Source organism: Garra rufa, chromosome 9 (assembly GCF_049309525.1).
Source record: "Garra rufa chromosome 9, GarRuf1.0, whole genome shotgun sequence".
Lineage (NCBI taxonomy): Eukaryota > Metazoa > Chordata > Actinopteri > Cypriniformes > Cyprinidae > Garra > Garra rufa.
The window spans coordinates 28,702,738-28,729,244 of NC_133369.1; the positions used below are offsets into that span (position 1 = coordinate 28,702,738).

General features: G+C 36.8%; 1 protein-coding gene across 2 annotated transcripts in view; it reads left to right on the top strand.

The window, feature by feature from the left end:
- cadm4 (cell adhesion molecule 4) overlaps positions 1-26,507 on the top strand; it is an 86,224-nt gene that overhangs the window by 41,378 nt on the left and 18,339 nt on the right. Inside the window, exons 4-7 of one of the 2 annotated variants that reach the window (XM_073847313.1) lie at positions 3,735-3,896; positions 8,166-8,256; positions 14,688-14,860; positions 23,715-23,792. In XM_073847313.1, coding sequence (XP_073703414.1) covers positions 3,735-3,896; positions 8,166-8,256; positions 14,688-14,860; positions 23,715-23,792 — 504 coding nt within the window. The remainder of the gene's footprint in view (positions 1-3,734; positions 3,897-8,165; positions 8,257-14,687; positions 14,861-23,714; positions 23,793-26,507) is intronic. The other variant, XM_073847314.1, reaches the window with a different exon arrangement.

Genomic DNA, 26,507 nt, shown 5'->3' on the forward strand with positions numbered 1-26,507 from the left:
ACCTGAGTTAAATATATGAGTGTCACAGCAAAGGGTCTGAATACTTAGGACCATGTGATATTTCAGTTTTTCTTTTTTAATAAATCTGCAAAAATGTCAACAATTCTGTGTTTTTCTGTCAATATGGGGTGCTGTGTGTGCATTAATAAGGAAAAAAATGAACTTAAATGATTTTAGCAAATGGCTGCAATATAACAAAGAGTGAAACATTTAAGGGGGTCTGAATACTTTCCGTACCCACTGTATTTTCATATGGACAGTGTATAGTTAAATTGCAATGCTAATCGAGCCTTTATCACTGTATAGAATACTATCAAATAAAAATCAGTTCACTAAAGTTTATCAGTTTCAGTTTATACTAAAGTTATTTCAAACACTAGATGCTATACTGTATGCAAGTTGGAGTAACAATATGTAGTTATTCTCATAAAGTCTTATTTTGTAGTACATTTGCATAGGCTGTACTATGTGGTCTGACAAACTATATTTTGTACAGATTTTTATTCTGTTTAGGCAAGTATTTAATTATTTTGCCCAGAGAAAAACACTAGATTATGCAACAGACATGTAACTGATTCTCTCCATGTAGTTAATTAATAAACCATTGATATCTGCCCTTTTCATGGCATTTCCGATATTCTGATGACTTTAACATAATCAAAGATACATCAGTGCAGCCCTAGTGAAAATATCTTGAGCTTATTTTAGATATTTAACCTAAAATCCATTAACCCCATTGACTTTGTTATGATGGAACTGGATGTGCGACTAGAATAACTCTGTCCTGGATTTCAGCCTCGGTCATCTCCATGTGTATTTTTAGTTAATGATACCTAATATATTACCTATGGTTAATAAATGAGACTTATTTACTGATCTATATAACGACTGGATTGGTCATTGCGTTCTAAACTGCCATTCGGTAACCTAAAATCACCCGATTTGAAGCGTATCTGTCACACAGGATTAGTTTTTAGTTGTTATCTGCAATGTTTATGGTCTTCTCAGGCAGGATAAGCTATATTTTGAAATCGTTAAGGTGTGTGTGTGAGCTGTGCACTTGCAGGAAAAGGTAACTCTTTCAACACAAAATACATTTCTTTATGTACCTAATTACACAGGAAATATTAAACATGAGCATATATCTGGTATTAGTTTCAAAAGCTGAAACGGATATACAATAAATACTACAATGCAAGCCTCTGTTCATTTTTCTCTATGTTGTATTGAAATTCAAAGCTTACCAAATGCAAGCTTCACGTCTACAAAATAAGATCATTTATGAGAATAACTACATATTGTTACTCCAAACTTGCGTTATAGCATCGATCGAGTGTTTGATTGCTCGATTAGCATTGCAATATAAATATACACTGTCCATATGAAAATACCTGAGAAGGCTTGAAGAACACAGATAAACCATATACTGTTATAAACATGGACTGATTTTCATCATGTTTCATCATACAAAATATTTTTTTCTGCATCTTACTCATCTACAGCAACAGCTGGATGTCTTTGTCCATACAAAGGATTTTCTGAAAAGTAATTTGTTTTATTAGTCCTATGAGTCTCGCTTGCAAGTATAGGTCTCTGCAGGAAAGTAATGGGAGGCCAAAACAGAAGGATGTTTTCGATCATGTTACATGATTGGCTTACGTCATAGTGGCGGTTAGGTTTTGGAGTGGGGTCAGGTAAGGGGCATCATTTTCATTGCGTGATTTAGAAACACCCACAAAGTCAGAAACACCCACTTTTGCTCTGCAGAGACCTCATTCTCCTCACTTGTGGACTTCTGTTGAATGAAATCACACGAGAGTTTAATGCTTCATAATGGCGCTGGATTATTATGTGTCAGAATTGACAGGCTACATGTGAACTATATTCTTTGTTGTATTTTCCTGTCAAAATAACAGAGTTCCTTTTGAAATTCTTCAGCTTTTAAGAACTGCCGGTTTCTCCGGTAGCAAGCGGAACTAATGCACAAACGGCAATCTCATTGGTTGGCCAGTTATCGTCCCTGTTTTGATTTCAGCAAATCAATTCAAACGAACGCAGACAACGTGATTAATATTCATGAACCCAGCAGCTCATTAATCCTTAGTGCATTTAATATTATTAGTAGTAGTAGAATTTGTAATTTTGTATTATTTTTAGTCCCCCCCCCCATTTTTTTATAGAAACTAAATTACAACCAACTAAATTACCACCAGTTCTAAGTTCAGTCAACATGACAAATATGCATTCATACATGGTTATTCTAATGACTGAACTTGATAGGTGTCTCTCACATTGTCCCACAGCAACATTAAATAGTGTAGATTAGTGTACAATGTTTTATAATAATCATTTATTATATTTAGTGTCGATTTCTTTCATTTAACATATTTAATATTGGGGACATCCAAGTTATTTAACATATTTGAATTTTTTTCCCCCTTACTTTCCCTGGTAATTAGTTACTTTTATAATGATGTAACTCAGTTACTAACCCAGTTACTATTTGTGAGAAGTAACTATAACTGATTACTTTTTTGAAGTAACATGCACACCACTGAAATACAGTTTGTTAGGTGATGTTTTCTAAATTCAATAAACCCTATGGGAATACTAGGAAATACCAAATTATCTCAAATTATCACAGTTTATTCACTATTCAGACAAGTGTTAGTGTGACACAACTATCAATACTTTGTTGACCAGTTACCAAGCAATGCTTAATTGTGTTCGGTCTGTGGTGTAGAAAACAAAGTCGCATTAGCAGTTAAAGAAAAATCACGTTAGCAAAACTTGGTCCCAAATTCTTATCAATTTTACTGGTAGTCCACTGTATGATTTTTGGGGATTTTTGGGTGTAATATATCACAGTTGATTTTATTTTGCTATCCTCACTTACATAAATAAAATATAATGTCTTGCACCCACTAAATAAAAAAATTATATCTAGTGTCTGAATAATTGTTGGTTTGACTGTAAATCAGTGGTCTTATTGTAAAGTGTTATTTTAGAAACTTCTCTGTGCTGAACACATCTTCAAAAAAAAACAAAAAAACATGAGAGCTGTTCAAAAGCTGTTCATGGCTCAGAAATGATTTGTTTCTATGGCAATACTCATAACACCAAGTAGGATCTGTTTGTGGCTTTGTTGTTGGTGACAGCAGAATACTTGATCGCTGCATTGATTCACCTTCATAAGCGTTTTCAAAATCAAACACGTATAAAGTGACATATCAAACTGAAAGATGTTTAGAGAATGCTATTTGTTTAAGCCACAATGGTCAAGTGATTGGTACTTTCTATTAAATACAAGTTTGACAACGACCAAAGAATAGTTTTACAAGTTGGAAACCCATAATTGCGGTAATCTTCATAAATATCCCTCATAAATCTGTAAACTCTGTTTGACCTCACTCTCTATCGACCTACTCTTGCCTCTGTCTGTTTCATCACCCCATTACTGCCCTGCACTCGCCCCTTGTCATTTAGTTTTCATCATCAAATTAAAACTTAATAGTCTCAGAAGGATAATAGAGCCTGTTTCGTGGTTGTGAAATCGATGTGTGTAAGGTGTATTGCTCAGCACGTCAAATTCATACCGTTTGAAGTAATCAGGGCGCGCGCAGTCCTTTGTACGAAAGGTATGCAAATAACGTCTGGCTGAAATGTGAACACACATTGTTAAAAATTCACGCAAACTGACTTCTTTTCCTTCCATCCCTCTCTTTTTGGTTCAGGTGTGATCTCTCAGCAGGAGAACGGCAAGACTGTGAGTGTTTCCAACACTATCCGCATCCCCGTGGAGAGGAAAGATAACGGAGCGGCGCTGAGCTGTGAGGCGTCTCACCCGGCACTCGTGGGGCAGAAGCGAGTTCGTCACTACAGCCTGGACGTTCACTGTGAGCCAACAATGCTGTCACGTTTCCATGACTACCGCCATATTAGACTGATTAACGGTTGTTATTAGCTCGCTGAAGCCCCATCTGTTTAAACATGTTCACTTGGCAAGCCTCTAACGAGGTTTGTTTGTTTGTGTTACATCTTGCCTATTATGATAAAGGACGAGAAGACAACAGTATCCCGTTAAACATCACACCACAGTGGTAACAGAAACACTCCAAATGTGATGCTGTGGAACGATTTCAACCAATAAAAATATCTAATATTAACTTTACACAAGGACTTTTCTCATAAAGTTGCTGTAAAAATCGTAAGGGCTATACTCTATAAAAAGACAATCGAGTTCAAATAAATTTTAGTGTATTGCTGTTGTTACCCACAGTGAGTTTAAATCAGACACCTGCTAGAAATGTGTTGAGACACTTGCTCTGTCATAAAACCTAGTGAGCTGCATTTGTAGGCAGCATTTAAAGAGTATTTTAATGCAAAATTATGATTATAAATATTTAATTCAATAGTAAAGATTATCACAGCTAAAATAAAATGTTAAATATAGTTTTTAGCAGTTATTACTCTAGTCTTCAGTGTCACAAGATCCTTTATTATCCAAATTTTATTATGTCGATTTGTTTGTCATTATTATTATTGATGAAAACAGTTGTGCTGTTCAATATTTTTCAGGATTATTTTAATGAAAAATCTTTTTTTAAATTTGAAATGTCACTTAATGTAATTTTTGATTTCAGAATCTGCAAAATGTTAATTATTTTTCCAAAATAAGAGGGATCATACAAAATGCATGTTATTGTTTATGTATTACTGACCTGAATAAGATATTTCACGTAAAAGATGTTTACGTATAGTCCACAAGAGAATTTATAAAAATGACCTGAACAGTTAAACTGCCTGCTGTTCTTTGTAAAAAATCATTCAGGTCCCACACATTTTTTGATTTCCAGCATTTTTGTGTATTTGAACCATTTCCAATAGTGACTGTATGATTTTTAGATTCATCTTTTCACACTGAGAACAACTGAGAGACTCATATTCAGCGATTACAGTAGGATCAAACGCTCACTGATGCTCCAGAAGGAAAAACAAAACATTAAGAGCTGGGGGTGAAAACTTTTGAACAGAATAGAGGTGTACATTTTTCTTATTTTGCATAAATATAATATTTTTTTCATTTATTACTGCCCTTTAGAAGATAGTTACATGTTTCCCAGAAGACAAAATAAGTAACATTGACCCTGATCTTCAAATTCAAAAAGTTTTCACACCCCTGGCTCTTAATGCATTGTTTTTCCTTCTAAAGCATCAGTGAGCGTTTGAACCTTCTGTAATAGTTGCATATGAATCCCTCAGTTGTCCTCAGTGTGAAAATATGGATCTCAAAATCATACAGTCATTGTTGGAAAGGGTACAAATACACAAAAATGCAGGAAAACCAGATAATTTGTGGAGAACAGCAGGCAGTTAACTGTTCAGGACAAACAAGGGAATCATAAACAACTATCACTAAACAAAAAAACACAGCTGTGGATCATTCAGGTAACAACACAGAAAAACCAAGGGGATGTAAACGTCTGAACGTGGTCGTGTTATAAATCCACCTGTTATTTTCTCTTGTGGACTATATGTAAACATCTTTTATGTGAAATATCTTATTCAGGTCAGTATTAAATAAACAATAACATGCATTTAGTATGATAACGCTTAGTTTGGTAAAATTAGTAACATTTTGTAGATTCTGAAAGGGGGGTGTAAACTTTTGATCTCAACTGTATGCCTCCTTGCTAAATAAAAGTATTATTTTATTTAAGAGAAATACACATTTTAGTTACAGTAGCCTAAACCAGGGCTGCTCAACCCTGTTCCTGGAGATCTACCTACCTGCAGATTTTAGTTCCAGCCCTGCTCCAACACAGCTGGCTGTAATTATCAAGTGCTACTTAAGAGATTAATTAGCTGGTTCAGGTGTGTTTGTTCAGGGTTGGAGCTGAACTTTGTAGGATAGTAGTTCTCCAGGAACAGGGTTGGGCACCCCTGGCCTAAACCTTTGAATCACAGTTTATAAAAATGGTCTAAGAAATGTTATTAGGGGCCAGGCACCGAAGGTGCGTAGGCACCTATTGTATCCGTTAGAATTCTTCTTCTTCTTCTTCTTCCGCCGCAAGTCTATGGCAGCCCATAGAACCGCTTGCGGGAAAGTTGTATAATTTGGCACACTGACAGAGGACAGTCTCATCTTTAACCATAGCAAGTTTGGAGTCTCTAACTCAAACTCTCTAGCGCCACCACTTGTCCAAAGTTTCACTTTCTTTTTGCTAATAACATTTGAACCATAAGCCACAAAATCAAAATTCTTTTTTTCTCTGAATCCGTGGGTCATGCCGAGTTGAATGAACACCAAAATTCAAAAATCGTAAGGTTTAGTTTTTTTTCTATAATTAATTGTTTGTAAAACCTACTTTTTCGAACTTGTCCTAAATTGGCTCAGATCATCTTCAGACCATGCTGGCAAAAAGTTATGGAATTCAAGTTGATTGGACAAACAGTTCTCGAATAACACACTAATTAATTCTACGAAAAACGTGCAAAAATGGATGTGAGGCCATATCTCCGCAATGCTTTGGAGTATTGAGACCAAACTTGGTGTGTGTTATTACAAGCATGACCTGAGGCTACCTGCAGTGTTTCGCCACAGTGCCACCTAGTGGTCAGGAGATATGAAAAATGGCTATTTTTGCTTATAACTTCTCAATGGATTAGCCAAAAATCTTGCAACTGCTCTTGTTAGATTTGGAGGAGCATGCCGAGTCGAAACATATACAATTTTCCCATGTCAGCCATTTTGGGTGTCGGCCATTTTGAATTTAGCTTTAAAATGCTGTATCTTGAGAACGGATTAGTGTATAGTTTCGACATTAATTACAAAAATGTTCGGCACCATGCCCTGAATGTACATAAAAATTTTGGGGCCAGCGCCACCTTGTGGTCAAAAGTTATAACGAAATTTTGAAAAATGCTAATAACTTTTGCGTACATTAGCCTATTGAAATAAAACTGATTTTGATAGATTCCTTCGGTCATGCTTAGAACACCGATACCAATTTTGCCAATTTTGGCCGAACTTCCTGTCCGCCATTTTGATTCATGTTGAAAACCTACTTTTTCGAACTCCTCCTAGACCGTTCGTCTGATTTGCACCATATTTGACTCGGATCATCTTCAGACCATGCTGACAAAAAGTTATGGATTTCGTGTTGATATTCGAAATCGTTTTCATTTAACGCATCAACGAATTTGCTGAAAAGATGCCAAAGCGCATCTGAAGCTGTATCTCTGCAAAGCTTTGAGATATTTGCACCAAATTTTGTATGTGGCATTGTCACCTCACACTGATTACACCACATCAATTTGACAACAGCGCCACCTATTGGTCAAGAGTAATAAACCATTCATTAACTATCAATTATAAAATGTCCAAAAATGCTAATAACTGTAGATTGCATTAGCCTATTGTAATGAAATTAGTCTCAAAATATTCCTTGGGTCATGCCGACAACATAGATATCAAATATGCCACAGTTGGTCAAACTTCCTGTCCGCCATTTTGATTTAGGTTGAAAACCTACTTTTTCAAACTAGTCCTAGACTGATTTTCACTAAAATCGAGTCAGATCATCTTCAGACTGTGCTGACAAAAAGTTAAGGATTTCACGTTTATAGATGAAACCGTTTTCGTACAGCTCCTCTACAAATTTTAGGCTTGATGCCAAAATGATTCTGAGGCTTTATCTCTGCAAAGCTTTGACATAATGACACCAAACTTTGTGTGTGACTTTGTCACCTCACACTAAACACACCACATCGATTTTGATAACAAACCTAATAAGCCATTAAATCATATCAGTAGGCGTTCTACATCATTTTTCTACGTCATTTTGACTAAAATCATCCTGAAATGGCTTCTTTTTACTTATTGTTGCAGTTGGTCTGCTGTTCCTGCCATCCTTAGCTCCTCATTTTCCCCTTTGAATGCTTGGGCCCGTAATTGCTGCTTGCAGCTATATTTATAATTTCATTTGCACCGGCTGTGCTAAAATCAACTGTGAGTCCAGAGAAACATTGAGTTGTTAGTGACTTGTGAGGTTCCATTTTAGTCAGGATACTGCAATTGAAGACAGTATGTGTTCACTAGGCTTTGTGACAGAGCTCTTTTTCAGTTTTATTCCCTTTCTCTATCCTTCTCTTTATCTCTGCAGTTGCTCCTACGGTGAAAATCATTCCCCCTCAGGGCATCCTCCGAGAGGGAGACTCCCTCAGTCTCACCTGCGCCGTTACCGGCAACCCACTGTGAGTGTACAAGAGCTTGTGTGTTTTGCTTTGGAAATGTATCTGTCAGGTTGCATGTGGGAGATTTTGATGGATGTGTGTGCCCGTGTGAAGTTTTGTTTCTACATGTGCTTTAAAAACTAATCATCTGAACTGGTCCCACAAGAACAGCTTTTAACTTCTAACACTCCAAAAATGCTTAAAGAGGATCATCTCAATCCAGCTCCAATAAAGTATTACGGCTCAGAACAAAGATGATCCTGCATCTGTACATGAGGGAGAACAGCCTTGACTCCGTCCTCTGTTCCTCCTCCAATAACTCTCTCTTTTGCTCTCATTATTTCCCCTTTAATTTCAGTTTCAAAGTACAGAGTAAAAGCAGTGACTGGAAAAATAAAATAAAAATGGATTGTACATTTATTATAATAATAATTACCACCTTTATTTATACACAAAATAAAATCTGTATTTTATTTTAAGAAGTAAATTCATTTTGCAGTAAAGGTGAAGGTAATAAAAAGTAATAACAGTGTATAATAAAATTAAACAACATAAAAGTTGCTATTATATATAATAGTTTTTATTACAATTACAACCTTTATTTATAAACAGTATAAAATGAATGCTTTAATAAACAGAAGTAGCAGTAAAGACTGAAGTAGTAAAAATACAAAATACGATAAAATTAAACTCTTATAGTGTATAATGCCACTATTTATTTATTTATTTAAAGATAAAATAACATACTATTAAATACATTGAATTTTCTTTTATACAAACAAGGTAACACTTTACAATAAGGTTCCATTGGTTAATGAACAATATATTTATTACAGTATTTAATCATATTTATTTATTAATAAAAATACAGCCGTTCATTGTTAGTTCATGTAAGTTCACAATGCATTAACTAATGTTAACAAACACAACTCTTAATTTAAATAATGCATTAGTAAATGTTGAAATTGAACAGTATTGTTCATTTTTAGTTCAAATGAACTAAAGTAGTGAACTAATGTAATATTGTAAAGTGATATAGCAGCACCATTAGTCATAGTTGTAGTAAAAATGGTAATATTTTACAATAAGTTTCATTAGATAACTACTTTAGTTAACATAAACTAACAATGAACGACTGTATTTTCATTAACGTTAACAAGAATTAATAAATACTGTAATAAATGTATTGTTCATGTTTATTCATGTTAGTTAATAAATTAACTAATGTTAATGAAACCTTATTGTAAAGTGTTACCATACATAACAGTATACAATTAAATTCAATAAAACAGGATGAAATGGAAATGAAAAAAGACATTAACGAACATTGAAATGAAAAACAATTATACTACAACAATTGAGGTGTCCTTCACCAGCATTTGACCTTTTTCCACCAAGTTTTTCTTTTTTACTTCACTAAACGTCTCATAGTGAAGGAGAAAGCGTCCCTCTGTCAACCCCACCAATGTCACATTGAGCCGAGGCACTTTCTTCCTTCAGAAGGGATGTTTGTCTCAGTCTTTCTTTTTTCTCCGGCTCGACCGTGGTCACTGAGCCTCTTCTCCCTAAGAGGCTGTGAGCAGAAAGCCATTAAACCTCTCCAGAGCCTCGTAAGGGACCGCTACAGAAATGAAAGATGGAGAGATAGAGAGGACGCTTGAGCTGCCACTCATTTTACGCTGAAATGGGGAAATGACAGAGTGAGGGAAGGGAAGAAAGATGGGCTCGGAGGAGTTTTAGCTGCGAAAGAGAAATGAAAGGCTACGTGATTTATGTGCTAGGGGAGAAGAGAGTGTGAAACGTGTAAATGTTTAATTGTAGGGGCATGTTTGAAGATTACAGAATGCACTGATGAGAAATGAGAATAGACTGCCCACCCACAGAGAGACCGCTCTCTGGATAGGTTGAGATAAATGAGCGTATTGATGGGAGGAATGAGAGATGGATCCAGATGCCGTTCTACAGTTTCTGAACTCACAGTACACTGCGTCGTGCTGCTTGGTTATAAAGCCATTACGATCATGTTCATCCGACATTAATCACCAATTAAACACAGTCTGCATTTGTTGGAGGGGAGTGTTTATTATTCCTCGGCGCTCTGGCTGGCTCATCCTCTGCGTTTGTGCTCATATATACTGTATGTGTGTGGCGTACTGTATGCTAAAGCCTGTGAGGGCTGTAATTAAACGTGTCCTGTGGGATTACGGCGGGTGATGACGTAGACTTGTCTTCCAGCCAGGGTGGATGAGGGATGAGGCGTTTCACAGGCGGTGGGCTCAGAACTGAAGCCTCAGGCTTTTTGCCCTACAGTTTCCATGTATCTCCTGCTGCTGTGGATCACCTCGCAGCTGTTTGTGTGTGTGTGTGTGTGTGTGAGTTTGTGAGTTTGTGTGTGCGTTAGGTAATCTCCTACTTTCATGCTCTTTTGTCTCTGTCTGGCTGGTATTATCTGCTAGGACTATTCTCTCTTTTCTACCCCTCTTGCCTTTGAAAAATAGCAAGTATGTAAAGGTACAAAAAAATCTATTTTTCAGTTTGAAATATTCAGATATTCTTATATATGTATGTGGATCAAAGGCGAGACGTCCCATTTTGGTGTCTGCATCAAATTAAATTTACAAAAGAGATTTTATATACATAAAAAGCATATTAAATGCAGGTGAAGTGTCTGCTTTTAAAAATGTTTCAAATAATATGCGAAAATCAAGTCAGGATATGGGTGAAATCATTTTATATCGTCATTCGGTGTAACAATGAGATGCATATTTGTTCGGGCATGGACTTATTAAAATATATAAAAGACAAAAATGTGTTGAACTAAATTGAATTATGTTAAATAATTTAAAAAATGTGATCCTTAAAAAGAGTCTTTTGATGATTCTGGAACTAAATATGCCTGAATTAAAATTTCCTGATCATTCATTTGCCCCCATGTCATCCAAAATGTTCATGTCTTTCTTTCTTTAGTCTAAGAAATGAAGGTTTTTGAGGAAAACATTCCAGGATTTTTCTCCATATAGTGGACTTCAATGGGGATCAGCAGGTTAAAGAGTTCAAATTGTAGTTTCAATGAAGCTTCAAAGGGCTCTACATAATCCCAGGTGAAGAATAAGGGTCTTATCTAGCAAAACGATCATCGTTTTCTAAAAAAACATGTAAATGTATATACTTTTTAACCACAAGTGATCATCTTGCACTAGCTCTGCAATGCGCATCTATGACTTCACGTTTTATGTCATCACATTGGAAAGGTCACGCACAGTTAGTTCTTCATCTGTGTATTGCATTTTGAAAAGGTAGGGTAGGGCAAAAAAACTCAAGTCTCATTTTCTCAAACTTCAAAAATCGCCCGACATTGTTGTTTGACCTTTTTTTGTAAAGGGCGTTTGACTTCCTTTGTCAATCGTTTTGTAACCACTGGGTTGGTAGCGCTGGAAATCGACTTTTGGAATCGACTCTTGATTCCCAACGCCTCAGAATCAATTGTTTTTGGAATCAAGGGTCGATTCCAAAGGTTGGATTCGATCTCATCAAAGGGAATCGGCAACTCATTCAGAGCCGTTTTCAGTTCAACAAAGCTTACAGTATATAGGTGTCTCTCAAACGGAATGCTGGATCTTACGAAGGCTGCATATCTCGGCTACTACGTCATTAAACGTCACTAAAAGTTAATTCATGAAAATAAACTGAATGTAAACGAGTCTATACTGAGCTCGTCTGAGTTTGAGGATGTAGCCGTCCGTTTGAGAAGCACCCATTAATTCACCTCTTGCGAATTAATAGTGATAGAATCTGATTCGTTTAGAGGAAAAGGTTCTTTCGGATGGATCGTTTTGATGAAAAAAGCAATTCAGAGGTCATTTTAAGGTGGAACTGGCTTATGTTGTCCACAATTTTGAGCGCTGCATTACAGAATAGATCATGATTTGATCAAGGGTCTTGATCTTATTTCCAATTTCTGTTACCCAGTGATAATTCTGAAAGAAAACACGGAGAGCACAGATCAGTGGCTGAGAGCGAATCTGACTGAGGGTGTGTTCACACTTGTAGTTCGGTTTGTTTAGTTCATTTGTTCCGGACCAAAAAGGAAAATGATACATGTGGTCCTGGTCGGCTTAGCGTTCACACTGGCATTAAGCTAAAGATACCAAACCTTAAGTCTTAGTGATATGTTCACAACATGTTTGGTTGGGTTGAGTGACTTATATTTCATGACAGAACTCACTGAACACTCGTGTTCGACTTGAAGCGGCGCTGCGGGTGTATGACATCAAAGTACCCATTGACTGATCGGTCTGCTGATCACCACTTTAAGTGGAAATCACGCAATGCCTTCTACTGGACTAAGCATGCTCGTTGCGTGCATATGATTTTATTTTCACCACCTGCAAACTCACAAAGAGCTCATAAAAGGCACTTTACCTCCTCGTTGCTCCACGTTTGTCCTCTGCTTGTTTTGTTTTTGATACACTGCTTGTTCCCTTCGTATATTCATGTTGCATAGCATTGCATCTTGACATTACTTCCTGTTTTTAGTTTGTTTAGAAGTATTTGGTCCGTGTTGCTTTCATATTTCATTTGAACCGCACCAGAGTTCGTTTGGAAGTGGACTGAGACCTAACTTTTAAGCGATCTCTGTCCACTTGTTTGGTGCAAACCAGGGTTCGGAAGGCAGCGTTCACACTTACTTAAATGAACCGCGCTAACAGAGCAATCGAACCAAACATGACAAGTGTGAACACACTCTGAAAGTTAAACCACAAGCTCTTATATCAGTGTTGCTGTTACTGCTCTGATTATTTTGTTTCAGTGTACAGTTTGTTTGTGCAAAGCATTTCATGTCTTGTTCTTGTCATGCAATAAACACATGTCCACGGCTGAGCTGTAGGCTATGACTAATTTCATAGGCAATGCAGACAAAATTACAATTTAAAATCAGTCAGAGCTACAGAGATGTATCGTAATTTTTACAATACATTGTAAACCAGGAATTGGAATCTATTTCCAAAAAATTTGGAATCGAACACCCTTTGAGGAGGTACTTTTGTCTACGTGGCACATGACCTTTCCAACGTGACTACGTAATGCATAAAGTCATGCTAGTGCAAGACAAGCATTTGTGGTTAAAAAGTATATATATATATATATATATATATTTAAGCAATAAGGTACGAGAGGCCGTGCTGTATCGTGAATAAATCACGGCTGAAGGGCGTTGTTAGGCACGACGCGAAGCGTTATTCCCACACAATAAAAATATTAATATCAAAAATATATATTAATTTATATATATTAGGTTGTACGTTTTCATTAAGTAAAATCATTAACTGCCTTCCGCTGTAAAAAGTAGTCCCTAACTGCTAAAGCTTTGTTTACGTTGCTAAGGGTGGTTGCTAAGGAGGTTCAATGATACACAGAACGTTGAGTGAAGCGGTCGTAGCTGTGCTGTATCATGAATAAAACACAGCTGCTGACCAATCAGAATTGAGGAATGGAACTAACCGTTTTATAAATATATATATATATATATATATATATATATATATAATTTATTTATTTTTTTGAAAATGAGCTATCGTTTTACTTGATAAGACCCTTATTCCTTTGGCTGGGACCATGTAGAGTACTTTGAAGTTGCATTGAAATGACAATTTAAGCCTTTAGCCCATTGATCCCCTTTGAAGTCCACTATCCTGGAGTGTTTTCCTCAAAAACCTTAATTTCTTTGCAACTGAAGAAAGACAGTTGCAGGGTGAGTAAATTGACATTTTTATGAGTGAGTCATTGAATCATACTTTCAACTGATTCATTCAAAAATGCTGATTTGTTTAAGAAAAAAACAAGTAAAAAGTCCAAAACTGCCTTCTTTGAGTAGGTGCTTTTTGGATGAATGTATTTGTGAATGTATTTGTGAATGTGATCTGGATATACTACATTAATTATGTTGTCATTGTCACATGACCTACTACTGTCAATTGCCTCGCAATTGTCCGTTAGATGCATACTTCAGAATCTCAGAGATTTAAAAAAAAAAATCAGTGGGGTTTATATATATATATATATATATATATATATATATATATATATAATAAACAATAAAGAATTAATTTAACATACTCTCTGAAAACAATCTTATCTTACACAAATAACAGATAATAACTTCATTTCAGATAAATACACATTTCAGATAACTTGTTTGTTTTCAGGTCGTTCAAAGTTTTCACCAGACAATAATACTGATTAAGAAATGTTTTTTTTCCTCCTCCAAATCCTTTTATGTCTTTTTCATCTTTTTTATATTATCTGATTTCTATTCTCTTCTGTCCCTGGTGCCTCATTATTTGTTTTTCAAGCTTTTTTTTTTTTGAATGCCTTGTTCCTTCTTTGATAAATTCTTGATTACTTCTTTAATGTAATGTCTTTTTTGTTTGTTTTGCTATCTTCTTTTCTAGACCGCGTGACATCCAGTGGTCACGAGTGAATGACACTCTTCCTGAGAGGGCGGAGAAAACAGGAAACATTCTCCATATGTCTCGCCTCAGCCAATCACACAACGGCACCTACCTCTGTCAGGCGCATAATAATTACGGCCGTGCAGCCGACCACTACACACTGCTGGTGTATGGTAAGAAATTAACCCATTAACCCTTACACTACCCAGTACAGTCCGCAGTTTTACATGTCAAAGTCTGTAGGCTTTCATGTGAAAGCTGTTTTCTCTCCTCTCAGAATTACAAAACAATTCCATATGTATACGCATTGAACACCTACCCTTTTCCAGTCAAGAACAGCGTGGGTTCTTTATAGCTACAGAGGTGGTTTACTCTGGCTTTGAATGCAACAAAGTAGTCCTGTTCTCCCACCATGGTGTGTGTGTGTGTGTGTGTGTGTGTGTGTGTGTGTGTGTGTGTGTGTGTGTGTGTGTGTGTGTGTGTGTGTGTGTGTGTTTTTTTGTAGTCCTCCCCCTCGCACTTAGGTCTGCCACCTGTGGTTGTTCAGGGTACTGCGCCTTCCAGCTGTGTCTGTAGACCCGCAGGATGTGTGATGTATTTTGAAAGAGTGCAAGAAATGAGATCCCCAGAGGTCTTCTTCCTTTCTTTCTCTTTTTTCCTCCTCCTTTTTTTTTTTGCATGGTAACGACAGCCATCAAATACACACCTTAACGAGGCAGCTCGGAGAGCGCAGGTGGGTGGGAATGTCATCTTTCATCCCGCTTCTATCCTTCTCTCCCTCTCTCTTCCACTAGTTCTATCCGTGGTTCTGTGTAGGTGAGCCTCTTAGCTTTGAAACACCTCTGCACTTAAGAAAATGTCCCAGGAATCCCTTTCTCTGGCTGTTTATTCTTCCTTCCTTCCTATTTTACTTCCTTCATTTCTTCCTTTATTCATTCCATCCTTCCTTACTTCCTCTTTTCTTGCCCATGTTTTTTGTTCCTTCCTTCCTTCCTTCCATCCATCCATCCATCCATCAATCCTTCCATTGTTTCTTAATTTCTTTTTTCTTCCTTTGTTTCCTCCTCGCTTTGTTCCTTCTTTTCATCATCCTTTTAATTTTTCCTTCCTTTCTTAATTGTTTTGTTCCTTCCTTTCTTCCTTCCTTCCTTTTTTCTCCTATCCTTCTCTACCTCTCCTTCATTCCTGTCCTTACCTTATCTATTGTCCTCTTTTGCCCTTTCATCTTTTCATTCTTTCTTTCTCCATTTTCTTCATTCCTTTACTCCTTTCTTTCTTTTCATCATTTCATCCTTACTTTGTTTCTCCTTTTTCTTCCTTCCTGCCCAGTGGTGGACAGTAACGAAGTAGTTGTACTTCGTTACTGTACTTAAGTACATTTTTCAAGTATCTGTACTTTACAGGAGTAGTTTTATTTTGAGTAACTTTTACTTTTACTTCACTACATTCCAAGGCATAAGATCGTACTTTTTACTTCACTACATTTCAAAAACATGTCGTTACTCCTTATAATATATCACGTGTTCCGAGACGCAGAAGCGGTGTCTGATTAATGAACAAACTGATTCTTTTCAATTGGTTCGCAAATCGCAACAAACGATTCATTCACGAATTGGACTGATCCAATTGCAGCTGTTCTCGAGTCCACAACTTATTGATTCAAATGAGCCGTTTAGAGCGAGTCTCCCGTCAACTGGATTCACAAACAAGAACCGGGAGATCATGTGAGCGCGTGCGCGAGTGATGCTGCAAAAAGTAAGTTATAATGTCGCATTTTAGGATTAATTATTGTATCTGTCAATTGTTTGCGAACTAAATCTGCTGTAGAGGGTGATGTATTTAAGCCCTCTGAAATGCTTGAATGCAGACACATTAACATCATTGTCTCTTTTTAGGTCAAAAAACATTAAAACAACGGATTAAATAAAATAACTCATGCCCGTTCATATTCCTCGCTGCTGTAACATTAACAGTTTCATTAAAATGCTACGTATGTATCCTTATGTGACGTCTGTTTTTAAATTGTTTAAAACTATTAAATTGTGCTAACTTCCTAACAAACAAGCTTGCTGGTGCTAAGTTGAGGTAATTTTCAGATATGAAGTCCACATATTTATAATCAACCACCTAGACAGTTTACATCTGAGGGAAAAACAAAAGATGTGATGTTCAGAACATGGTACAGAACTACAGTAATTATCAAAGTGGGAAGTAAAGCCCTCTGGGGGCATTTGGCCAGGAGTGTTTTTACACAGACAATGTTTGAGAAAAAAGAAAAATATTATGAAAAATAATTACATTTTTCTTCTTAACTTCAGGCCTTATTCTCCTATCATTTATAACTGTGCCGTTTTGCAAAATAACAAGCTTTAAAAATAACACCTTTTCTTACTGGTTGAAATGAGATGGTCAAATCAGTTTTCTCTCAGGTACATGGCAATGTAAGCTTCACAGTGAACATCACTCTTGTCAACGTAGTCCATATCAACAACACTTGACTCCATGTAGGCTAGTGATTATTTTGGGAAAATCCAAGGCTTTTTGAACAGTAGGATGTTAAAAAAAAAAAAAATATATATATATATATATATATATATATATTAGTGGTGGGCCGTTATCGGCGTTAACGTGCTGCGTTAACGTGAAACTCTTATCGCGCGATAAAAAAAATATCGCCGTTAATCTATTCTCAAAATTGGGTTGGGAGCTGGGTCTAAACTACGCAAGCTATGATGACTTTCACCTTGATAGTTTAACGCGGATGTATACCGAAGACTATAGAATATGGTCGCTCGTTTAAGTCTCCTCCGCCAAAACACAGACGGGATCGCGTCGTCCTCCATTCATAAAAACCGAATCTATTATAGCGAAATGCCACGTAAATTCGTCGTTTTTTGGATTCATAAATCAAATGTTGGTCAGTCACTTAATTCAAATCGCGATATGGACTAGTGTATGTGAAAACTGAAATGCAAAAAGACCGTTTTAAGATGAATCCGATATGTTCCGTTTGCCTAGCTGTATGTATGCATGGCGGAGACGAGCTTTTACTACACGCATACTGAAACACACGTGACGCTCCCGGTAATTTTTGGCATTTTCATCTCACATGAACAGATAAACTCAATCTCCAAAACTGCTGTGAGTGTCACTTTTACCGTTTCATTTGAGAAAACTAGCATCATATCATACTGTATGACACAGAAACTTCACGGCAACCTGTCAAAATAAAAGTACGGTGTAACATGTAATGGGCTGGGTAGGTGTTGACGTTAAAAAAAAAAAAAAAAAAAATCTAATAGGTAGAAAAAATTATTTCATTGTTAGTTAGTTAGTAAACACAAGTACATCTAATTGAACATAATTTATTTTCATCAACAAATTATCATAGAACAGCTTTATGAGCTTTATGATCCATTCTCAAAGACTTTAAGTCATTATTTGGGTAGCACACATATTCTGAATGCCTTCAGCAGAATTCAAATTAGCCATTTTAATCTAGATTAATCTAGATTAATTCCAAGATTTAATCTAGATTAATCTAGATTAAAAAAATTAATCTATGCCCACCCCTAATATATATATATATATATATATATAATATATGCTAATATAAAATTAAATTAAGTAACCTTTATAAAATATCAAAATAGTTCAGTACTTTTTTACTTAAGTACTCAAAAAATGTATTACTTTTGTACTTTCACTCAAGTAAAATTGAAAAAGGAGTACTTTTACTTTTACTGGAGTAATATTCTATTATACGTATCTGTACTTTTACTCAAGTACTTGATTTGTGTACTTCGTCCACCACTGTTCCTGCCTTTCATTTATCCTTCCCTCCTTCATTCATTTCTCATTTCTTTCCCTTAGGTTTAATACTTCCTTTGTTCCACCCCTTCTTTTACCCTTTTTATCCTTCCTTTCATTTTTTGTCTTTTCGTCACATTCTTATTTCTGTGTTCTTTTAGTTACATTCTTTCTTCTTTCCTTTCTTCATTTCTTTTTTCCTTCCATTCTTTCTTATTTCCTTCCTTTTTCCTTTCTCCCTTCCTTCATGTTTCTTATTCTTTCCCTCCTCACTCTCTTCTTTTCCTGTCTTTCCCACCCCTTCTATGTTCCTTTCTTCCTTTGTTTCTTATTTTCTTCCATCCTTGCTTCCTGCCGTCCCTTTATCCAGTCTTCCTTCCTTACCTCTATTTTACCTTTCTATTTTTATTCTTTCTTTCTTTCTTTCTTTCTTTTTTCGTTCTTTCTTTCTTCCTTTCTTTCTTTCTTCCTCCATTCCTTTACTCTCCTTTTCATCCTTCCTGTCTTCCTTTCATCCTTCCCTTCTTCATTCATTTCTCATTTCCTTCCTTAGGTTTAATACTTACTTTGTTCCACACCTTCTTTTCCCCTTTTTATCCTTCCTTCCATTTTTCCTTTCTTTTATATTTATCATAGTCCTATGTTCCTTTTGTCACATCCTTTTTTTCTTTTCTTGCTTTATTTCTGTTTTCCTTCCATTCTTCCTTATTTCCTTCCTTCCTTTCATGTTTTTTTATTTTTTCCTCTTTTTTCCTGACTATTCCACCCCTTCTGTATTCCTTTCTTTCTTTGTTTCTTCTTTTCTTCTATCCATCCTTCCTGCCTTCTCTTCATCCCATCTTCCTTCCTTCCTTCCTTCCTGTCCTTACCTTAGTTTGTTTTTCTTACCCTCCTTAATCCTTTTCGTTCTTTCTTTCTTTCTTTCTTTCTTTCTTTCTTTCTTTCTTTCTTTCTTTCTTTCTTTCTTTCTTTCTTTCTTTCTTTCTTTCTCCATTTTCTTTAATCCTATACTCCTTTCTTTCCTTTCATCTTTCCTGTTTCTCCATTTCTTCCCTTCTTCCTTCCTGCCTTTCTTTAATCCTTCCCTCCTTCATTTCTTTCTTTCTTTCGCCCTTTCTTCCTCTATTTTTCCTTTATACCTTTACTCCTTTTTTTCTTTTCATTCTTTCATCCTTTGTTTCTCCTTTTCTTCCTTCCTGCCTTTCCTTTATCCTTCCCTCCTTCATTCGTTTCTCATTTCCTTCCATTGGTTTAATATTTCCTTTGTTCCACCCTTTCTTTTTTATCCTTCCTTACATTGTTTCTTTCCTTTGTATTCCAGTATTCCTTTACTTGCACATTTTCTTCTTGCCTTTCTTCATTTCTCCTTTTCCTACTTTCTTCCATTCTTCCATATTTCCTTCTTTCATGTTTCTTAATTTTTCATTCTTTATTCTTTTCCTCCTTCCTCTTTTCTTCCTTGCCTTTTACAGCCCTTCTGTTCCTTTCTTCCTTTGTTTTTGTTTTCTATCCTTCCTTCCTTTTCATCTTTATTTATTTGTTCATCTTATCTATTTATTCTTCCCTTCTCCTTCTCCTATTTACTGCCTTTTCTGCCCCTTCTATGATCCTTTTTTCCATTGTTTCTACTTTTCTTCTATCCTTCATTACTTCCTTTCTTCCTTTCTGCCTTCCCTTCATCCCATATTCCTTCCCTCCCTCCTTCCTTCCTTCCTTCCTTTTTCTCTTTTTCATTGCTGTCCTACACAGAACACAGACCGACCTTCCCCTTTAATGTGTTTGTGTGGGAGTAAATGAACAAGATTTGGAGTTAACTCTCAGCGGTATCAGCGTATTTAGACTTCATCCGCTGGAAATCCCATGCTCAGTGCAACTAAAAAGAGAGAAATGGCTGACTGCTGAAGGCTGACAGAGGAAGAGAGAGAACTATCGAGATGATGAGTCAGCAGTCACAGTGACACGAGAGGGTGGAGGAGGACTGATCTCAATATCTCACTGCTTCGCACTGACAAACTTTCTCTCACTGAAGTATTTTATGTCTAAAGTGACCATGAAGTGCAAAATGAAGAGCAACCAGCCAATACGAACAGAATGATGATTATAAACTGGAGGAGAGCGAAAGAAAGACAAAATGAGTCTGGAAAGACTAAATGAGTCAGGGTGACGCAGATAAGGAAATGAGGAAGACGAAAGGACAGAGGAGGAGGAGACTTTGCTTTTTCAGAAATTTCGCAATTTACGCCGACTGATATGCAAGTGTGTATTTACCACATAGCTCAACAGGTACGCCTGTCAGTGCTGCTTTATCTCTGCCTGTCTGGAAACTTTTACATTTGCATATATATTTGGTACACTTTTTCTCTTTTTTTACCAAACCCACTTAAGAAGCTTAATGTGCAACTACATTTTATACTTGTTTACATGTTTTTATGTGGGTTCAGGTTTTGCCTATACAAGAACTGTTTTACCAGGAATTACCTACATTGTAGGCATCAGCCAAAATTCTCTATGATGAAAATGTCTAATAAATGCTTTATTAGAAATACAAAAATGCAAAAAGGTGTCTCAGTGCTAGATTCAAGATTAGAAGATAGAAGACTTCATTAACTCAATTCAACCTCCACATATGCAGCTTGTCCAGTGGCCAAACGGTCAAAGGACAGTCCCCTGGAGACATGCTTATGTAAAACAGCAGCAGTAGTTAGCCATGATGGACCTCGCTGCCAATAAAAACCATTACAATCGAATGGCCTCAGAGAGCCACTGAGATTGAAATGAGTGAAAGGATGGATGGAGAAATAGATGGAAAGAGAACCAACGTTGCTTGCAGGAGAGAATAAAAGATGTGGCACAATAATGAGCTGTGGCTCTAATTGGAAGAAACAACATAGGCACTTAATTAATGAAGTGAAACTCAGGAAAAGGAGCGGAAAGCCTGAGCAACAGGGAATATAGTAATTGAAAATGTCATTTTTTTACCTTTGGATAGTCATGACAGGAATATTAAGCTTGGCGAATTGAAGAGTTTGTCGAGTTGACGACAGAGACTTGGCCTTTGAGCTGAGAGGTGAGAGACTATGGGATTTACGGACTCCGTATACAGAAGATTAGAACAACTTGAAGATCTGCCACTCTCTCTTTCTTTGGTGCGATAATGTGCCACAAAGCCCAGAGTCCCAAAACCGCAGAGAACAACATTGCTGACAAGACTCACCCAAACATCTGCGTGATGAAATGTTTATCAGCTTCCAGCCTGAGCCGTAATGATGTGCAGGAAGCAGGAGAGAAGAAACGCCTTTTAAATGATTGGTTTTTGGAAAAAGTGCTGGAAAAACACAGAAATGTGATGAATGAGAAAGTGGGAGCACTGAAAAGAGAGGAGAGAGCGGAAAGGAAAGAGGGACATGAAATGTAATGAGAAAAAAAGATCTGAATAACCGAATAGGCAACCAAAAACAAAATCTGGCCATTATTTACTCACCCACATGCCATTCCAAACCTGCATGGCTTTCTTTCTTCTGTAGAGCACAAAGGGAAAGATTTTGAAGACCGCCGCTTTCCATGCAATTACAATAAATTGGGACTAAAGCTTTCAAGCTCAAAAAGGATCCAAAAGCCCCATAAAATAACATAAAAGTCCTCCACATGGTTTGTGTGCTACACTCAGTCTTCTAAAACGATATGCAGTTTTTATGCGAGAAACAGACCAAACAAACTAAATTTGTTATTCACCACTTTGTTTTTTACCCATTTTTTGCATTGTGATCAAAGTAAAGACTGATTTTGTTTTTCACATTAAATTGATTCAGTTTTCGAGTTCAACTCACTGACCTTTGTTCATCTTCATAACACAAATTAAGATATTTTGAAGAAATCCGTGAGCTTTTTGACACTGAATAGACAGCAACAGACATTCAAAGCCCAGAAAGGTAGTAAAGACATTGATAAAATACAATAAAGTACACAAACAGTATTCTCATAGCTCGTAGCTTCATGGACTATTGTATCAATGCCCTTATTACCTTTCTTGGCCTTGAATGTAGTAGTTCTGTTGCTGTCTACACTCTTAAGGTGTTAAAAAATATATAAAGGTGCTTTAAAAGGTTCTTCACAGCGATGCCATAGAAGAACCATTTTTGGTTCCACAAAGAACTATTCAGTCAAAGGTTCTTCAAAGAACCATCTCTTTCTTACCTTTTTATAATCTGAAGAACCTTCTTTCGCCACAAAGAACCTTTTGGGAAGCAGAAAGGTTCTTCAAATGTTAAAGGTTCTTCATGGAACCATTTAAAAAAAGGTTCTCCTATGGCATCGTGAAGCACCTTTATTTTTAAGAGTGTATGCAGGGTCAGAAATCTGTTAGATTTCATCAAAAATATCTTATGAACAAACGTCTTACAGGTTTGGAATGACATGAGGCTGAGTAGTGTATGACTAGTTTTTTGAGTCAGCTGTCCATTTAAGTATAATTTTTAAAAGAATTTATCCCTTTAAGATTTGTTTTCGAGGAAGCCATACCTTTAAAAATCTGAACTCTTCGAAATATGTGATGTTTTGCCACAGAGAAGGATAAAAGGTATTGAGAGAAGAGGAATGAGAGTGATGATTAGCTGCCCTCCTCTTTCTGAAGAGTCATGGTGGTCTTGGGATATTGATCTGCGCCCAGTTATTGATCGGTCTGGTACCAAGCTGTTAATCCCTCAGAGTATTGAAGCCCACACACATACGCAACCGAAAACTAAGGTGCTGCTGCTCTTTGTTGCATAAAAAGTGGTAGACCCATATGCAGATGTAGGAGAAAGTAGCTGCGAGGCTGCAACAGGAACAAGATGGAACGAGAAAGAGCGATGAGGCTAGTGCTTATATTAGAGGTGTGGAGGATGGTGAGCAGAGCAGTAAGATTGATGATCTTTGGGACGGAGGGATTGAAGATTACAGTGAGAGAAAGAGCTGAGCCCGGGGTGCACAGTAACTGCAGTATTTTGCAGTGGTGAGAGATGAAAGGGTGGAACAGGAAGCTGCTGCACCCTGCTGGCTGGAGATGTTACCCGCAAAGAGACCCTTGACCCTGGCGGAGGGGTGTAATTCAAGAATTCATTGCTCACACGCTCATACACTCACTCACACAATGCCATTTTGCTTGTTTTTCCCTGCATGTGCTTGTATGTAGCTGCAGTAGTTTTTAAATAACCCTGTTGTAAATCCATTCCCTTGTAGTGTCTGTCTCTCCCAAATCTCGTCATGCCATCGCTCACCCCACCCTTCCATCCTCCAGCTTTACAAAGGAATACCAAGGTAACCCTTCCTCCATCACCTTACCTTACCTCACCTCCATTATAATATTCACTTTCCTTTTACTTTCCTGAGTTGCACTTAGTTTAATGCACCAAAGATAGTCATACTTTAGTTTTGCATGACTACCTTTGGCTGTTTTTGCTATTGTAGCTGTAAGAATTATGTAACCGACCTCTGTTGTGATTGGCTAACCTCCTTATTTGTGTAATGAGTGACAGTTTTATTACAGTGCTTGCACAACGAGCACTGAATTAATATTTATTTTGTCGTCTTCTCCTTCTTCTACACAAATCTCTGCAGTTATTTCTGCTTGCTTCATTTGTTTTGTAAATTATTTTCTTCATAATTTCAGCCGTATGCTGCCTTTTCAGTGGATGTGACAAACTATAAAACCAAATGTCATTTATTTCCAAAGGAAAGTTCCTCTGTGAATGCAGAATATTTGGTTCTGTTTGACAAGATGTGACTGTCTGACTATATGAAATATGATATTCAATGGATATCCTGCAATATCCAACTACTTAGAATGGATGATTAGGAGTTAAAAAATTAGGTTGTTAAACACTATAGCCTATATGTTGACAGTGTTTAAATATATTCAATGATTCAAGCTACGTTTATTGAAAATCTATCATCTCCAGTTCCCTTTTTGCTGTGAATCGCAGTCAGCCCTTCATATAATCTGTTTTGGTTATTGTAAAGTTTTAGTTTTGTTTAAACATTTAATTCAGTTGTCCTATTGACTTATAGTGCATTCACGCCATGTTGTAATTACAGTAATTACTATATGACAACCTAGAATAATGCGTTCTATTTCAACTGTATTAACGGCAACATGAATCTGTGTAAATCGAGTAATCAATAGACAAAACCCAACAGTTGTTGTACAAATACCTTATTAATAAACTTTTAAAGTTAATTTGGATTATTTAGCAGCACATCTGGCATTAGTTCTCCAACTCTGATCTAGCTATGTTCAAATGCACTGTCTTTCATTTATTTTCAGATTAGTCTTGCATATACATTTAGTCAATTATTGAATTTTTTAAACAGAAATATTAAGATACTGCATTTAACTGCTGAATTTTCTGGCATTTTGAATGTTTCTATGTGACGCTGCATGACAGGTACAAGTTGGAGCTTTCAGAATTAAGAATTTACAAGTTGCAATTACAAGTTTTACAAGGATGTGAATGTTTTGTACGGTACAAGTCAGAATCTCACAATTATGGTAATTCCGACATTGCATGAACACACCAGAGAAACCTTTTCATTGTTCCTAGAACTAAAGTGAAGGGATAAAATATTTGATCCCCTGCTGATTTTGTACATTTGCTTACTGACAAAGAAGTGATCAGTCTATCATTTTATTGGTAGGTTTATTTGAACAGTGAGAGACAGAATAAAAACAAAAAATCCAGAAAAATGCATATCAAAAAAGTTATAAATTTGCATTTTATTGTGTGAAATAAGTATTTTATCCCCTGTCAATCAGCAAGATTTCTGGGTCCCAGGTGTCTTTTAAACAGGTAACGAGCTTGTGACTTATAAAAGACACTTGTCCACAGAAGCAATCAATCAATCAGATTCCAAACTTTCCACCAAGGATGTCCAAGAATGTCAGGGACAAGATTGCAGACCTACACAAGGCTGGAATGGGCTACACTACCATCGCAAAGCAGCTTTGTGACAGGGTGACAACAGTTGGTCTGATTATTCGCAAATGGAAGAAACACAAAATAACTGTCTATCTCCCTCGGTCTTGGGCTCCATGCAAGTTTCAATGTTAATGAGAATGGTGAGGAATCAGCCCAGAACTACACGGGAGTATCTTGTCAATGATCTCAAGGCAGCTGGGACCATAGTCTTCAAGAAAACGATTGATAACACACTACGCTCTGAAGGACTGAAATCCAAGGTCCCCCTGCTCAAGAAAGCACATATACAGGCCTGTCTGAAGTTTGCCAATGACCATCTCAATGATTCAGAGGGGAACTGGGTGAAAGTGTTGTGGTTAGTTGAGACCAAAATCAAGCTCTTTGGCATCAACTCAACTCGCCGTGTTTGGAGGAGGAGGAATGCTGCCTATGACCCCAAGAACACCATCCCCACCGTCAAACATGGAGGTGGAAACATTATGCTTTGGGAGTGTTTTTCTGCTAAGGGGACAGGACAACTGCACCGCATCAAAGGGAAGATGGACAGGGCCATGTACCATCAAATCTTGCATGAGAACCACCTTCCTTCAGCCAGGGCATTGAAAATGGGTTGTGGATAGGTATGACAATGACCCAAAACACATGGCCAAGGCAACAAAGGAGTGGCTCAAGAAGAAGCACATTAAGGTCCTGGAGTGGCCTAGCCAAATGTCAGCCTCGAAAAGTTAATGACTTGGAGAGGATATACAAAGAGGAGTGCAAAACTGGTGGCCAACTACAAGAAATGTCTGTGATTGCCAACAAGGGTTTTGCCACCAAGTACTAAGTCATGTTTTGTGAAGGGGTCATATACTTATTTTACTTTAAAATGCAAATCAATTAATAACTTTTTTGAAATACGTTTTCTCACTGTTCAAATAAACCTTTTTTCCTCACTGCACTGGTGGAAGTTCCTGCTTTTTGGTGCTTTCGCACCACAGGAACTAGGAATGTATTTAGTTCTAAGAACTCCATTTGGTGGAACTAAATTAGATTCTACTTCAGTGTAGGGTCTAAA